Source organism: Schistocerca nitens, chromosome 3, assembly GCF_023898315.1.
Source record: "Schistocerca nitens isolate TAMUIC-IGC-003100 chromosome 3, iqSchNite1.1, whole genome shotgun sequence".
NCBI lineage: Eukaryota > Metazoa > Arthropoda > Insecta > Orthoptera > Acrididae > Schistocerca > Schistocerca nitens.
The window spans coordinates 348,799,988-348,817,347 of record NC_064616.1 but is presented as its reverse complement, the minus strand read 5'-3'; the positions used below and the strand labels follow the sequence as shown (position 1 = coordinate 348,817,347).

The 17,360-nt window shown below is 40.5% G+C and overlaps 2 protein-coding genes across 2 annotated transcripts in view; one reads left to right on the top strand and one right to left on the bottom strand.

Annotated features, from left to right (window-relative positions):
* The window catches only part of LOC126248302 (5'-AMP-activated protein kinase catalytic subunit alpha-2), a 175,899-nt gene extending 163,279 nt beyond the window's left edge, over window positions 1–12,620 (bottom strand). Inside the window, exon 1 of the mRNA XM_049949169.1 lies at window positions 12,435–12,620. Coding sequence (XP_049805126.1) covers window positions 12,435–12,537 — 103 coding nt within the window. The 5' untranslated portion in view covers window positions 12,538–12,620. The remainder of the gene's footprint in view (window positions 1–12,434) is intronic.
* Window positions 12,621–12,681: 61 nt separating this feature from the next.
* Window positions 12,682–17,360, top strand: part of LOC126248303 (putative hydroxypyruvate isomerase) — a 41,605-nt gene continuing 36,926 nt past the window's right edge. Inside the window, exon 1 of the mRNA XM_049949170.1 lies at window positions 12,682–13,768. Within this exon, the coding sequence (XP_049805127.1) occupies window positions 13,573–13,768 (196 nt within the window). The 5' untranslated portion in view covers window positions 12,682–13,572. The remainder of the gene's footprint in view (window positions 13,769–17,360) is intronic.

Here is a 17,360-nt window from a genome sequence, read left to right as displayed (position 1 = left end):
ACACATGTACCTTCAGGGACAGATCTGCGGATCTTGCTGGCCAAAAGAGTATCTCAACATCATACAGATAGTATGGAGAGACCTGTGATATGTGTGCACATGTGAAGTCCTGATGAAAACAGGCACCATGATGCTGTCGCATGAGAGGTAACGCATAAGGATGCAGGATGCCCATTACGTACTGTTGTGCCACCACAGTTCCCTCAATCATTACCAGTCATGACCCGAAATCATACCCAGTGCCTCCTCATACAATGACACCACAAGTAAACACTGTGTCTCGACAGAATATTGGAAGAATGGGACCCCTCTACAGGTTGCCCCACATATTCACCAACAATAGTTATTCAGGGTAGTGCAGAATTGCAATTCATCACTGAACACGATGCTATGTCATTCATTGGCAGTCCATGTTTCCCAATCACTTCAAATGTGGACCTTTGTGCTGTGGTATTGCCAGCATAATTCACTAGTCCAACTGCCAATTAATGGTGCAGAAAGACACAGAATGCTCCAAGGAGTCTATTACTTGTTTGTGTATATTAGATGCAGATGTGCGGAGGTTACGATGCACTTGATGTGCACAAGGCTGAATGCCCCACAAGACTGAATAATTCACTAGTCTACCAGTCAGCCAAGTGGAGACATACAATGAGGCCCCTTTGAAATTCTCTCAGATGCTGATAATGATGCCTCACATGAGTATGCACCATATCCATGTTTTTCACAGTGATCCCTCAACATCTGACACGGTTCACATGAGTATGCACCATATCCATGTTCTTCACAGTGATCCCTCAACATCTGACACTGTTCACACCCTTTATGTACACTACCAGGCCTAGTAACAACACTAAATGCAAACAATATTGATCCACTTGGCAACCTTTCTATCTGTCAGAGAGAATTGCAATTCTAATCATTTACATACCCCCAATGGTGAGTATGTGCACAAAGTTACACTAACATCCAACCATGTCTTCTGGGTGCTTCACTTTTTTTTCCTTTTTTTTTTTTTTTTTTTTTTTCTCCAGGCAGTGTAATTCGTTTCTGTATTTCGTAACCATGACTTATTAAAGTGATAGTTTGGTAATATTCACACCTGTCAGCACCTGCCTTCCTCTGCATTACAATTGTTACAGTCTTTCTGTAATCTTGGTCATTTCACCTGTCTCATATAGCTTGCACATCAGGTGAAATAGTTTCGTCGTGGCCGGCTCTGCCAAGGACCTCAATAATTCTGACGGAATGCTCTCTACCCCGGAGGCCTTGTTTCAACTTAGGTTTTTCAGTACTCTGTCAAATTCTTCTCATAGTACTACATCCCTCCACCTCATCTTCATTTGCTTTCTCTTTCCTTTCTGTGTTACTGACTTCAAGTTCATTTGCCTTGAATAGCACTTTTATATATTCCTTCCACATTTTCTTCTCCGTCTTTGCTTCATAGTGGCTTGCATCTGAGCTCTTGATATTCATACAGGTGTTGCTCTATTCTCCAAAAGTCTCTCTAACTTTCTTACAAATGTCATCTATTTGCACATCCTTTACAGCGTCAGCGATTTCACAGTTTTTGTCAATACCATATTTCAGACTTCTGAATTCACTTTTGCCTGCTCCAGTTACTTCCTTTTTTTCCTTCATCAATTAAATTCAATATCTCGTGTGTTATCCAACATTTCTATTAGATTGAGTGCTGTTTTAAAAAACAAAAAAAGTTTAAATCTGAGGTCACACCAATAAAATACGGCCACAGTCCACATCTGCCACTGGAAATGTTTTGCAAATTTAAAATCTGGTTTCAAAATCCCTACCATACCTTTATATAACCTATCTGAAACCTTCTAGTCTCAAAGTCTCTTTCTTTTGCCTATAGTCTACAACCTTCTTCTATGATTCTAAAACCAAGTGTTACCAATGATTAACTTGTAGTCCATGCAAAATTTTATCCTATAACTCTTCTGTTTAGTCCCTCCCCCAGCACAGGTTCTAATATTTTTCCTTCTCTTTCCTACTATCAAATTCCAGTCTTCCATCTTATGTAAATCTTACCTCTGGAATATTTTATCCAAGATGCCATCATCATTAAGCCATACAACAGAGCAGTGTGCCCTTAGGAAAAATAGTAGCTCTAGTTTCCCCTTGCTTTCAGTCATTTGCAGTATCAATGTAGCAAGGTGATGTTGGCTAATGGAAAAGGCAGATCACTATCTCAACCAAACTATTGCTACTGTAACTACTGAAAAATCTGCTGCAACTCTTCAGAAAACACAGCTTTGTCTGGACTCTTCACTGATAGCCCTGCATTGATGAAAGTGTTTTGCAGACTACATAGAAAATTGTTGTAATGTAATTTTCATATGTATTGTTACTACATGCAAATATTTCTGTAATGTATTTAACATATCCAATGCCATTACACAAAATGGTCAGAGGACAACAAGATAAATGGTATTGCAATATTTAGCAATGCAAACAACTATGGTAACAGTCAGTATATTTAATAAAACACTTATTTAAGATGGTGGCTAATAATTTTTACTTAACAGTGCAATAACAAACAGCAACAGCAAAAAAATTGGACCAACTTTATTTACCTATAGCAAACATAAGTCAAAAATCTAAATGCCAACAAATATCATAATGTAGAGACATATTTTTCTCCTTGGATCTACGCTGTAATTCATCAAAACACATGACAACACCCTTTCAACAAACATAAACTGTCATATCTGATAGATGAAAAAAGTGTGCAATATACTGCAATTACTCATGTCAATATACTATCACAATAAGACTGAAATCACTGTAGACCTTGATTTTAAAAAAGCAATTTCAATTTATTGGCTGGTTTATTTATTTATTTACACGTCTAGTTCTGTAGGACCAAACTGAGGAGCAAAACTCCAAGGCCATGGAACGTGTCAGTACATGAAATTACAACATAACAGTAATAACAGACAAAACAAAATACTTATGAACCCAAAAAAAGTCAAGTGATAAGTTCAAGCAAATGCAATCAACAATACAACGTAGGAATCAGTTTAATTTTTCAAGGAACTCCTTGACAGAATAGGAGTGCCCCATGAGGAAACTCTTCAGTTTCAACTTGAAAATGGGTGGATTACTGCCAAGATTTTTGAATTCTTGTAGTAGCTTATTGAATATGGATGCAGCAGTATCCTGCACACTTTTCTGCACAAGAGTCAAGGAAGCGCGATCCAAATGTAGAATAGATTTCTGCCTAGTATTAACTGAGTAAAACCTGCTAATTCTTGGGAATAAGATGATATTGATAACAAGAAACAATAGTAAAGAATATATACATTGAGAGGCCACTGTCAGAATACCGAGACTAGTAAACAGGGGTCGACAAGAGGTTCGCAAACTGCGAACTGCCCGTTTCTGAGCCAAAAATATCCTCTGAGAATGGGACGAGTTAACTCAAAATATATTACCATATGACATAAGTGAATGAAAATAAGCAAAGTAGACTAATTTTCATGTCAAACGATCACTTACTTCAGATATCTTTCGAATAGCAAAAATTGCAGCATTAAGTCTTTGAACAATATCCTGTGGGCTTTTACTATCTATCTGAACACCTATAAATTTGTAGTGTTCAGTTTCATTAATCATATGTTCATTCTGTGAAATTAAGATGTCGGGTTTTGTTGAACTGTGTGTTAGAACCTGTAAAAACTGAGTCTTACTGTGATTTTGTGTTACTTTATTTTCTACAAGCCATGAACTTATGTCATGAACTGCACTATTTCAAACAGAGCCAGTGTTGCATGCAACATCCTTTACTACCAAGCTGGTGTCATCGGCAAACAGATATATTTTAGAATTACCTGTAATACTAGGGAGCATATCATTTATATGAATAAGGAACAGGAGTGGCCGCAACACTGAACCCTGGGGCACCCCCATTCGACTGTACTCCACTCACACCCCACATCGCAGCCATTCTCAACACTGTGAATAATGACCTTTTGCAGTCTGCTGTTAAAGTAGTAGATGAACCAATTGTGAGCTACTCATCGTATTCCATAATGGTCCAACTTCTGAAGCGATATATTGTGATCAACACAATCAAACACCTTAGTTAAGTCAAAAAAATATGCCCAGTGCTCGTAATATTTTGTTTAATCTGTCCATAACCTCACAGAGAAAAGAGAGTATACCACTTTCAGTTGTTAATCCACTTCTAAAGCTGAACTGTACATCTGATAGCAAATTATGTGCTATGAAATGATCGATTATCCTTACATGCACAGCCTTTTCAATAACTGATGGCATAAAAATAGGTCTAAAATTGCCTACATTATCCCTTTGTCCCTTTTTATAAAGTGGCTTTACTACTACGTACTTTAATCGTTTAGGAAACTGACTTTTCTTAAAGGAAAGTTTCCAAATATGGCCGAGTACAGGGTTAACATGTGCAGCACATCATCATCATCATCATCATCATCATCATCATCATTTAAGACTGATTGTGCCTTTCAGCGTTCAGTCTGGAGCATAGCCCCCCTTATAAAATTCCTCCATGATCCCCTATTCACTGCTAACATTGGTGCCTCTTCTGATGTTAAACCTATTACTTCAAAATCATTCTTAACCGAATCCAGGTACCTTCTCCTTGGTCTGCCCCGACTCCTCCTACCCTCTACTGCTGAACCCATGAGTCTCTTGGGTAACCTTGCTTCTCCCATGCGTGTAACATGACCCCACCATCTAAGCCTGTTCGCCCTGACTGCTACATCTATAGAGTTCATTCCCAGTTTTTCTTTGATTTCCTCATTGTGGACACCCTCCTGCCATTGTTCCCATCTACTAGTACCTGCAATCATCCTAGCTACTTTCATATCCGTAACCTCAACCTTATTGATAAGGTAACCTGAATCCACCCAGCTTTCGCTCCCATACAACAAAGTTGGTCGAAAGATTGAACGGTGCACAGATAACTTAGTCTTGGTACTGACTTCCTTCTTGCAGAAGAGAGTAGATCGTAGCTGAGCGCTCACAGCATTAGCCTTGCTACACCTCGCTTCCAGTTCTTTCACTATGTTGCCATCCTGTGAGAATATGCATCCTAAGTACTTGAAACCGTCCACCTGTTCTAACTTTGTTCCTCCTATTTGGCACTCAATCCGTTTATATTTCTTTCCCACTGACATTACTTTCGTTTTGGAGATGCTAATCTTCATACCATAGTCCTTACATTTCTGATCTAGCTCTGAAATATTACTCTGCAAACTTTCAATCGAATCTGCCATCACAACTAAGTCATCCGCATATGCAAGACTGCTTATTTTGTGTTCACATATCTTAATCTCACCCAGCCAGTCTATTGTTTTCAACATATGATCCATAAATAATATGAACAACAGTGGAGACAGGTTGCAGCCTTGTCTTACCCCTGAAACTACTCTGAACCATGAACTCAGTTTACCGTCAACTCTAACTGCTGCCTGACTATCCATGTAAAGACCTTTAATTGCTTACAAAAGTTTGCCTCCTATTCCATAATCTCGTAGAACAGACAATAACTTCCTCCTAGGAACCCGGTCATATGCCTTTTCTAGATCTATAAAGCATAGATACAATTTCCTGTTCCACTCATAACACTTCTCTATTATTTGTCTTAAGCTAAAGATCTGGTCCTGACAACCTCTAAGAGGCCTAAACCCACACTGATTTTCATCCAATTGCTCCTCAACCAATACTCGCACTTTCCTTTCAACAATACCTGAGAAGATTTTACCCACAACGCTGATTAAAGAGATACCTCTGTAGTTGTTACAATCTTTTCTGTTTCCATGTTTAAAGATTGGTGTGATTACTGCTTTTGTCCTTGTCTGATGGAACCTGTCCCGACTCCCAGGCCATTTCAATTATCCTGTGTAGCCATTTAAGACCTGACATTCCACTGTATTTGATGAGTTCCGACTTAATTTCATCCACCCCAGCTGCTTTATTGCACTGCAATCTATTGACCATTTTCTCCACTTCCTCAAACGTGATCCTATTTCCATCATCATTCCTATCCCATTCTACCTCGAAATCTGAAACATTACTGATCGTATTTTCACCTACATTGAGCAACTCTTCAAAATATTCCCTCCATCTGCCCAAGGCATCCACAGGATTCACCAGCAGTTTTCCTGACCTGTCCAAAATACTTGTCATTTCCTTCTTACCTCCCTTTCGAAGACTGCTAATTACACTCCAGAATGGTTTTCCAGCAGCTTGACCCAATGTCTCCAACCTGTTTCCAAAGTCTTCCCCAGATTTCTTCTTGGATGCTGCAATTATCTGTTTGGCTTTGTTTCTTTCTTCAACATAACTTTCTCTGTCTACCTGAGTTCTAGTATGTAGCCATTTTTTATACGCCTTCTTTTTCCTTTTACAGGCTGCCTTGACTGTGTCATTCCACCAAGCTGTTTGCTTCCTCCTACTTTTACACACTACTGTTCCAAGACATTCTTTAGCCACTTCTAGTACTGTGTCCCTGAACCTTGTCCATTCCTTTTCCAATGACTGTAATTGACTACATTCAACTAACTGGTACCTTTCTGAGATCGCTGTTATGTACTTGTGCCTGATTTCCTTATCCTGAAGTTTCTCCACTCTTATCCTCCTACATATGGACCTGACCTCCTGCACTTTCGGCCTCACAATCCCAATTTCACTACAGATTAAATAATGATCAGTGTCATCAAAGAATCCCCTGAATACACGTGTGTCCCTCACAGCCTTCCTGAATTCCTGATCTGTTATTATATAGTCAATGACAGATCTGGTTCCCCTGCTTTCCCAAGTATACCGGTGAATGTTCTTATGTTTAAAAAAGGAGTTTGTGATTACTAAGCCCATACTGGAACAGAAATCCAAGAGTTGCTTCCCGTTCCTGTTGGCCTCCATATCCTCTCCAAATTTACCCATAACCTTTTCATACCCTTCTGTTCGATTTCCAATCCTGGCGTTAAAATCACCCATGAGCAGAACACTGTCCTTGTCCTTTACTCTAACAACTACATCACTGAGTGCCTCATAAAAACTATCCATCTTATCTTGATCAGTCCCTTCACAATGCGAATATACTGACACAATCCTAATTTTCTTGCTAGACACTGTCAAATCTATCCACATCAGTCGTTCGTTTACATACCTTATTGCAACTACGCTGGGTTCCATTTCTTTCCTGATGTAAAGCCCTACACCCCATTGTGCTATTCCTGCTTTGACTCCTGACAAGTAGACCTTGTATTCTCCCACTTCCTCTTCTTTCTCACCCCTTATCCGAATGTCACTAACAGCTAAAACGTCCAGCCCCATCTTACTTGCAGCCTCTGCCAGCTCTACCTTCTTCCCAGAGTAGCCCCCATTGATATTAATAGCTCCCCATCTCATTACCATTTGTTTGCCAAGTCGTATCCTAGGAGTCCCTGGTTTGTCAGTTAGAGGTGGGACTCCGTCACCTCCAAAGGTCCGAGGCATTTTGCTCTGATTGTTGCCAGCATCATATTTAAAGTACCAGGGAAGCAGGTTGCTAGCCTTACTTGCCCCGAGTCCCATTGGGTTTTACCCCTAACGGCTGAGGGACTAACCGGTGGATTTGGTAGTCTTTGCCGTATGAGCACAAAGGTGACCACGACTCAGAATATGTCCGAGATGCCCAGCCTTATTCCAAAGTAACTGGTATCCCGACTGTCGGGACCACTTACTTGGCCACTCATACGTTGCCCGTGGTTCATGAACTAGGACATGACTACAGGAACCCACACCATGAACCATGTGCAGCACAGTACTTTAATATTCTGCTAGGCACTCCATCACATCCATGAGAGTCCTTAGTCTTCAGTTACTTAATTATTGACTCAATCTCTGAGGTGCAGGCCATGCCTTGCGAAACCCGATCTACTGATAGATTCAACTGGCACCACTGCAATGTGACCCATGCCATCCGTCATCAGTGCCTTCCCCAGCCCCATGTTAACACTCCTAACAGCAGCATTAAGGTGAGGCTGATCATGATGCTGAAACAGTTGCATAAAGTGCACATTAGTGCTACCAGTTTGAGTAGCTATCTTGACTAGGTCACCAACTACATCATATTCCCCATCCCTATCAAGACTATTCCCTACTCCACCCACAATAACCATCTGATCCTCTTTCGTAAAATTCTTACATAGCTCCCCTATGCTGTCAATCACATGAGTCAACCCTGCACTTGGCTTCACAATGCTGGTGACCTGGTACTCACTCACCAACACTTACTGCAACTGCTGGCCCACACCTCCAGCATGTGAAATACCTAGCAGCAGAACCTCCTTCTTTCTGTTAGAATTTGCAACTGACTTAGGCTTCCTAACTCCTGAGGACTGCTGCATGTTTCCTACACCTACAGCTACAGAGTTTCCTCGCCACTCAACTCAGACAGTTGGTCAAATCTATTGCATATACATAAAGTACAACAGTCTGAGTATCTCCTCCTCTTAGCTGCCTTCTTACCAACTGTCAGTTCCCATTCCCCAGCATCCTTCACCCTCTTCAACCTATCTAGCTCTTCCTTTGCATCTTGAAACTGCACCAGAAGGGCATAGATCTTACACTCCTGCTCCTCTATCAACTTATTTCTGCTACAGATTCTGCATTCCCACGAGGGGATCTCATTAGAATGCCACTGGTAAGTGGGCCAAACTTTGAATTGACTTACCCAGCCAGTTATATGTGGCCTACAGTTTAACATGGATTCCAAACCATGAAGGTAACGTGCTCCATGCTCAGGAATCCACATCAAACTGTAAGTCCTTCAATAAGTGACTGGTAAGTCAGTTCAAAGGTCAGAGGAATCCAACAGCATACCACCCCCAACAGGACTGTGCCTTGTAAAGCACTGTGATTTTCAAACAGTTTTCAGATTGGTTGGTTGGTTGGCTGATTGGGGGTAGGGGACCAAACAGCAAGGCCATCAGTCCCATCAGATTAGGAAAGGATGGGGAACGAAGTCAGCCATACCATTTCACAGAAACCTTCCCTGCATTTGGTTGAAGCAATTTAGGGAAATCACGGAAAATCTAAATCAGTATGCCTGGACGCAGGTTTCAATTGTCGTCCTACCGCATGCGAGCGCAGCGGGCTAACCATTGCGCCACCTCGTTTCGTAATCTTCGGATTGATGACTGGTTTACTTGATAAGTGTGGTGAAACATAGATACCAGCAAATGCATAAAGTAATATCAATTAATGGTGCAAAGTGTATGTAGCACACCTTTATCAGAATAGATACTACCAAAAACAAATTAAAAGTGTCCCCACACACCAGTTCTTCAGACAGAAGAGCAAAGCTTTTCAACTGGAACATAAATCTGTGGAGCAGATAACCAAAACCTCACAATAGTGACAGCTACATAAACAAAACCATGATTCACATATGCAATCATTTCTCTATTACCTAAACCTGTGATATCCACTCTTGAATCTCTTCATAAAAATAAAATTAAGAGAGGATCATCATCAACAGAATAACCCCTATACTGATACTTGTAATACACAGTTATTCATCCCATTATATCTTTCTTAGTTATTTGCATGTTCCAGGGATCATAGCTATGATCTCTTACCATGATGTGGCAGGTGTAAGTTTGCAATTATAATACACTTTCTCAATGAGAAACATGGCTGCATGATGACCATTTAGAGTCAACTCAATCTACCGATATCAGATGTCTGTCTGGTCGAGTAAAATAATGACAATGTGGTATGTGATGTCATACACGTGCAAACAAAGAAAAAATAATAGAACAGTAAAATTATTTCTTTTGCATTTATATTGATTTTTGGATTGTAGATTGTTGACAGACTGATGTGTAGCATAGCCTCATGCCCATGTTGTGTTGGAAAGTGACTGTTTGGTTGAGAGCTGGGGTAGCCAATGAATGAGAAATATGATTTTTTTCGATGTGGTGACACTTTGCTCAGAAGCATAGCTCGAGGTCTTGGTTAAGCTCAGAAGTGACAGTCAGGTCAAGACTTGACAAGGCAGTGTCAAACACTTTAATTAATCTACCATTTACATAAGTCTTTAATGCCTTTTTTTAATTTATACTTAACTATGTTCAGTCTCACACACAAAAAGCACATTATTAATACACATTCTGAAATGTCTCTGTGGAGTAGGTGTTGACAAGCAAATACTAATCCCAGTTTGTGTTTGAGGTTACGTTTACTGTATATGGGATTCTTTACATCAGTGGGTAATATCAGACTACAGTTGGAAAATATGGAGTTTCACTGGAGACATAAATATAATTACAATGTGGAGTTTACATACAAACAAATTACTGGTGAAATAACAAAGTTTCATAGACCTTACTGGTCTCATACATACATGATTTTATGTATATAGACTGAAGCAGCGAGGGAAAATTTGTACCAAGGTCGGGAATCGAATCCGTGTCTCCTGCTTACTAGGCAGGTGTGTTAGCCACTAAGCCACCTTGCAGAGTGGTTCACGTAACTGCACAGATTACCCTCGCACACCTTGCTAATCGATCCAAATTCTCAGTGCCACCTGGGACCGATGACTAAGCAATTTGGTCCCTTTCCCCCCTTTTAAACCAACCAACTCACTGCCACCCCAGTCTACTTTAAATTCCCCCTTACAGACAAACAGAACTGCCGAGGCTTTCCATGTTCTGGAATAGCACCTCAGCATTGTACGTAAATGGGGGATCCAGCCTGAAACCCAGGTGCAGGTACAAATGAAATGACACAATTTCAGAAAAGCAGATTCACTCTTCATACATAAAATCATATCTGTATAAGACCAGTAAAGTCTCTGTGAATGGTCTCATCCTCAATTTTACAAAAACACGGCACATTCTGTATCTAGAGATACTGTAGTAATGATAAGTGTAATGAGGAAATAATAAATAAGATTACAAGTTCAAAATTTTTAGGTGTCTATAGTGATGAGAATTTGAACTGGACAAGCACATTTTGGAGCTCCTAAAACAACTTAGTTCAGCCATATTTGCACGTAGAATCATTGCAAATCTTGGGGAGAGACAAGACAGGAAGTTGACATGTTTTGCATTATTTTCACTCAATAATGTCATATTATTAGGACAGCTGTTAAGACATCAGGGAATAATTTTCATGGCACAAGAGGGAGCTGTAGAGGGTAAAAAATGTAGGGGAAGACAGAGACTGGAATACATCTAGCAAATAATTGAGTAAGTAGGTTGCAAGTGCACTCAGATGAAAACATTGGAACACAAAAAGAAAGATCATATGGAGTAATATTCTGGGCAACTCATCTTTAAGAAAGAAAGTTTTCATAGTGCAAAAATATGTTGTAAGAGTATGTGGTGCCCACCCACAATCATCTTATGGGCATCTGCTTAAGTAGTTGAGCATTCTGACTATTGCTTCACATTATATTTATTCCTTCATGAAGTTTGTCGTAAACAATCCACTGCAGTTCAAATGGAACAATGATGTACATACACTGCCAGAAAGAAAAATTACATTCACTACTCCACATTAAAGTTCTCTTTAGCACAAGGGGTGCATAATGCCACAATTAAAAGTTTTGATAACTTTAACCAGTGATATAAAATGCCTGACAGACAGCAATGTAAAATTTGAAAAAAAAAAAACTGAAAAAGTTTCTCCTTGACAACTCCTTCTATTCGATAGAAGAATTTCTACTAGGATAATGTGTAACCCGTGGCGGATAGGAATCTGTAGATTTTATAAACAAACTTATGAATGTTAGAATGTAGCCATAATTACAACTTAATTTTCAATGTGAATGTACATGGAAATGATCCATGGAACATTAAACTAACTCACTTCCAGAGATTTCTGTTTCCGACTAGCTCAGTATTTTGTGTGTCACACTAAGGTTAAGTGATGATTAGGGTAAATAATCTCTCCCGTTGTTATATATTTACGAATGTTACTGTCGTTTCACAACTGTGATTGATTGTTGACAGCAAACTTAATACGGAAATAAATGTACTGGGAGGCTGTCGGCATTTATTAATTTAGTTTTCAATTTTATATTAAACAGAACGTGTGATATTATATAACTATGTTGCGTTTTTTTTCTCTCTTTTTTCTTTCAACAATTTCTGTGTACGTTACAAGGCATTCCGTAGCACTGTGTCACCGTCGCAGTTGTGTAGCTGGTTAAAAAAATAACAAATAAAAGTAGCCAACATGAACAACCTTGAAATGTAAACAAAACAGTGCATAACCTACTGTAAATTAAACTAGTACAGAAATTATAAACGAATGTAAATGATGAACAGTTTATTAATTTCAGTGCAAAAGCACTTTAAAAATCGAAACTCTAAAACATAAATTTGCGATTCAAAATAGCTTATTCTCAGCTGTCACATACAGCAAAGTAGCAAACTTACTTTTCACTTTACCGAAGGTCCCAACTCCTAATGTCTGTCCTAAAGTGTAATGTCCTATCTTAACGATAGGCTGCTGGGTTGATTGTTGTCCTTTCTCTCCCATGATTTTAACATCAGTTTACAAATACAACTGGACCATTGATGTAAATAAATGATCATTCGGCAGCGATGCTACATTAATTGTCGGATTGGAGTCACGTGACCTTGTGGTTCAGCCATGCTTTCTTCGTTGCGGTTTTGTTTGTGTCGCGCTAGATTCGATGTTCTTCAGCTCTGATGTCTTCATTGTTAGTTAATTACCTTGTACGACTTTCCACTGTTATTATTGCTTTACTACAAAATACGAACAATGAATTATTGAATTACCACGACACGAGCGATAGTCGGTGCACTGGTGTCACTATGGAAGAATTATTGTGAAGCAAAGCCTAGACAAAGGACACAAATATGATATACCACTTTATAAATCATTTAAAATTTTTTGTGTGCGTGTGTGGAAGTAGGGCTGGCTAATACTTTTTTCTGCTCTTGACCTCCTGGCCAGTAGCTTAAAACGGTGATCGCATTTCCACAAGATGTGTCATCAAGAAAGTACCAAAGCAGTATAGCAAACGTATATAATAGACGCACATAGATATGGTATTGGGCTCGTAATAAAAAAATATGCGGCCATACAATATAAGGTGCAAAATTTTCTGGTGTCACTATTCCAGTAATCACACAGTCTGGAAATCACGCGAACGCTAAAGATGGTGTTTATTTCCTTCGGTACCATAAAAACAAACTGATGCGTCACCTTGTCACACTAAAAGTACTATCTTTGTTTTATTTACATTTTCAAATCGAGTACGGTCCGCATGAAATGATAAAGACGTGTAGTATTTAAGTTTGTATGTTAGTGGCCACTAATAACAACTAATACCGATTTGTAGTTTTATTCCAACTATCATTCTCACAAGGATAAGTTTGTCGACACCTACTTCTAGGCAATGTAGAAGTGACTGAACGCGGTACTGTGAAATGTAGATCTAGAAGAGTGTTGCGTAAGGTAGTGATAACAGGCCGAGTTGTATTAGTCGTATTCTGTTTTCCTGTAGTTAGTTGTGTACAGACAGTACTTGGAAGTATATTCGCGAAAATGACTCTCAGGGTGTGTGCAAATCTTAGCTTCATGTTTCAAGAAACTACATCACTTATCGAACGATACGCTTTAGCTAAGGAAGCTGGTTTTCGTGCTGTGGAATGTGCTTTTCCATATGAATATCCCCTGGAAGAAGTTATTTCAGCAAAAGAAAGTGCCGGTGTCGACCAGATCTTAATAAATGTATTTCCCGGTAAGCAGTATTAAAAAAATTATTGCTGTAGATTTAGTTTAAAAATTATAGTTAATAGGTTAATTGCATAATTAGGTTTTCCAATCTAGCCGTATACCATTCCATGGCTTCACTAAAACGTTGTATGCTCACTTAGTTACATGATGACAGTGTCTAGTTTTTAAGCATCAGAACGTTGTAACTTACGGTAACATCAGATCTCACAAACGAAGTTTTGTGTAATGAAATAAACCTATTCATAAAACATAGAAACTTTCATGAATGTTACAAAGTGCCCTAAGTTTATATAAAATGGCTGTTGTACAATACACTGTGCTTCAACCCAGCATATACATAACGAAATTAACCTTTCTAATTATTCAGAAAAAGAGAGCCTACATTTCTAACGATGTTTCGCCCAGTATAATGGCAGGCTATGACAAACAGAAGCCGATCCACAATGGCCCAAGTTCACTAGAAATCAAGTTGTACATATATGATTTGTATAAGACATCCGCCTTGATGTGTCGTTTTAAGTCATCAAATGATTAAATTTTTCGTAACAAAAAGTATGAAACAAGTGATCACAGAGTTAGTTTTGCGCAGTAGATTATAACAATGTGGAACAAGTCATCTTACATTCACATCGCAAATTAATTTATACGTATGATTACATTCTGAACATTTCTAATTTTGTTAAAAGATATACGAATGTGACTTAGTAATTCCTACCCCCCACCTTTTACACATTTCTATAATAGATGTTGTTGTATGGAATAGAATGAGTTGTCAAGGAGAAACTTTCTCATTTTGCTATCAAATTATATGTCGCTGTCTGTTAGACGTTTTATATCACTGGGCAAGTGATCAAAAACTTTTGTTGCAATGTTTTGCACCCCGTTTTGTGCTAAAGACAACTTTAATCTGGTGTAATGAATGTCATTTTTTCCTTCTGGCACTGTAATTTTGTACCTTGTTGTTCCTTTTGAACTGTAGCGGGCTGTTTTCAACAAACTTTGTGAGGGAGTAGATATACTGTGAAACAGTTGTCAGGATGCCCAACTCCTTAAACAGATGTCTACAAGATGATTGTGGGCGAGCACCACATATTATTCTTACAGAACGTTTCTCTCAATGAAAACTTTCTTTCTTAAAGATGAGTTGCCCCAGAACGTTATTTAATATGGCATTATTGAATGAAAACTTGCAAAATACGTCAACTTACAGATTTGTCTCTCCCCAAGATTTGCAATGACACTAAGTAAGCTACAAGTGTGGGGCATTGCAGAAGCATCTGATTCCATCCCTCTGGTTACATCCATTCCGTCATCAGTGTGGTGGTTACTGCTACTTCCAGTTTATACGAAATGGCGCCAATGACGTCACTACACACACATGCCAGCAAATGTAAACAAAAATAAAAATTCATGGAGGTGTGTACCATCTATGCATAGATGGTAGATACCTCCATGAATTCAAAGCAGCTAAGGGAAAGACGGAAAACAGAAAAAAAAAAATGATGAAAAATAAAAATGACCCAGTAGCATCCCACTCCAAATATAAAATGAATCTAACTGGACAGCTGCAGAAAATTAGGTGTTTAGGGAAGGAACAAGCTATATATACAACAATACAAAAACACTGCACCATTTGAAAACAAATAGTATAAAAAAATTAAATTACAGCATTTTGTTACACCAACAAAACCACAGGCATCAGACATTTTCCTTGACCTATATAGTGCACTCGCAGATAGTGATACCAAAACACCAACACCAACAACCCTGAAAAAGGGGAATTGGACATTTCCCATGACCTATATAGCTCAACTGCAGCAGTCGATACCAAAAGAACACCACCTCTAACTCCAAATAGTGGAACCAAAACCCCAACAACTCAAAAACACAAATGCCCCATATTCGCTACATCAATTGAAACAACCGACCTATCATAAATACAGAACACACAAAACATCACAATTACTATAGAATGAATGAAACCAAAAAATCAAAAATTACTTACCAACGAAAGCCTCTGGCAAAATCACCTATGTTGGTCACTGCACTGCAGCCCCCACCCCCCCCCCCCCCAAAAAAAAAAGAGAAAAAAAACCGACACACACACACACACACACACACACACACACACACACACACACACACACACAACACCTGTGTCCCGATAACGCCACATACACTCCTGGAAATGGAAAAAAGAACACATTGACACCGGTGTGTCAGACCCACCATACTTGCTCCGGACACTGCGAGAGGGCTGTACAAGCAATGATCACACGCACGGCACAGCGGACACACCAGGAACCGCGGTGTTGGCCGTCGAATGGCGCTAGCTGCGCAGCATTTGTGCACCGCCGCCGTCAGTGTCAGCCAGTTTGCCGTGGCATACGGAGCTCCATCGCAGTCTTTAACACTGGTAGCATGCCGCGACAGCGTGGACGTGAACCGTATGTGCAGTTGACGGACTTTGAGCGAGGGCGTATAGTGGGCATGCGGGAGGCCGGGTGGACGTACCGCCGAATTGCTCAACACGTGGGGCGTGAGGTCTCCACAGTACATCGATGTTGTCGCCAGTGGTCGGCGGAAGGTGCACGTGCCCGTCGACCTGGGACCGGACCGCAGCGACGCACGGATGCACGCCAAGACCGTAGGATCCTACGCAGTGCCGTAGGGGACCGCACCGCCACTTCCCAGCAAATTAGGGACACTGTTGCTCCTGGGGTATCGGCGAGGACCATTCGCAACCGTCTCCATGAAGCTGGGCTACGGTCCCGCACACCGTTAGGCCGTCTTCCGCTCACGCCCCAACATCGTGCAGCCCGCCTCCAGTGGTGTCGCGACAGGCGTGAATGGAGGGACGAATGGAGACGTGTCGTCTTCAGCGATGAGAGTCGCTTCTGCCTTGGTGCCAATGATGGTCGTATGCGTGTTTGGCGCCGTGTAGGTGAGCACCACAATCAGGACTGCATACGACCGAGGCACACAGGGCCAACACCCGGCATCATGGTGTGGGGAGCGATCTCCTACACTGGCCGTACACCACTGGTGATCATCGAGGGGACACTGAATAGTGCACGGTACATCCAAACCGTCATCGAACCCATCGTTCTACCATTCCTAGACCGGCAAGGGAACTTGCTGTTCCAACAGGACAATGCACGTCCGCATGTATCCCGTGCCACCCAATGTGCTCTAGAAGGTGTAAGTCAACTACCCTGGCCAGCAAGATCTCCGGATCTGTCCCCCATTGGGCATGTTTGGGACTGGATGAAGCGTCGTCTCACGCGGTCTGCACGTCCAGCACGAACGCTGATTCAACTGAGGCGCCAGGTGGAAATGGCATGGCAAGCCGTTCCACAGGACTACATCCAGCATCTCTACGATCGTCTCCATGGGAGAATAGCAGCCTGCATTGCTGCGAAAGGTGGATATACACTGTACTAGTGCCGACATTGTGCATGCTCTGTTGCCTGTGTCTATGTGCCTGTGGTTCTGTCAGTGTGATCATGTGATGTATCTGACCCCAGGAATGTGTCAATAAAGTTTCCCCTTCCTGGGACAATGAATTCACGGTGTTCTTATTTCAATTTCCAGGA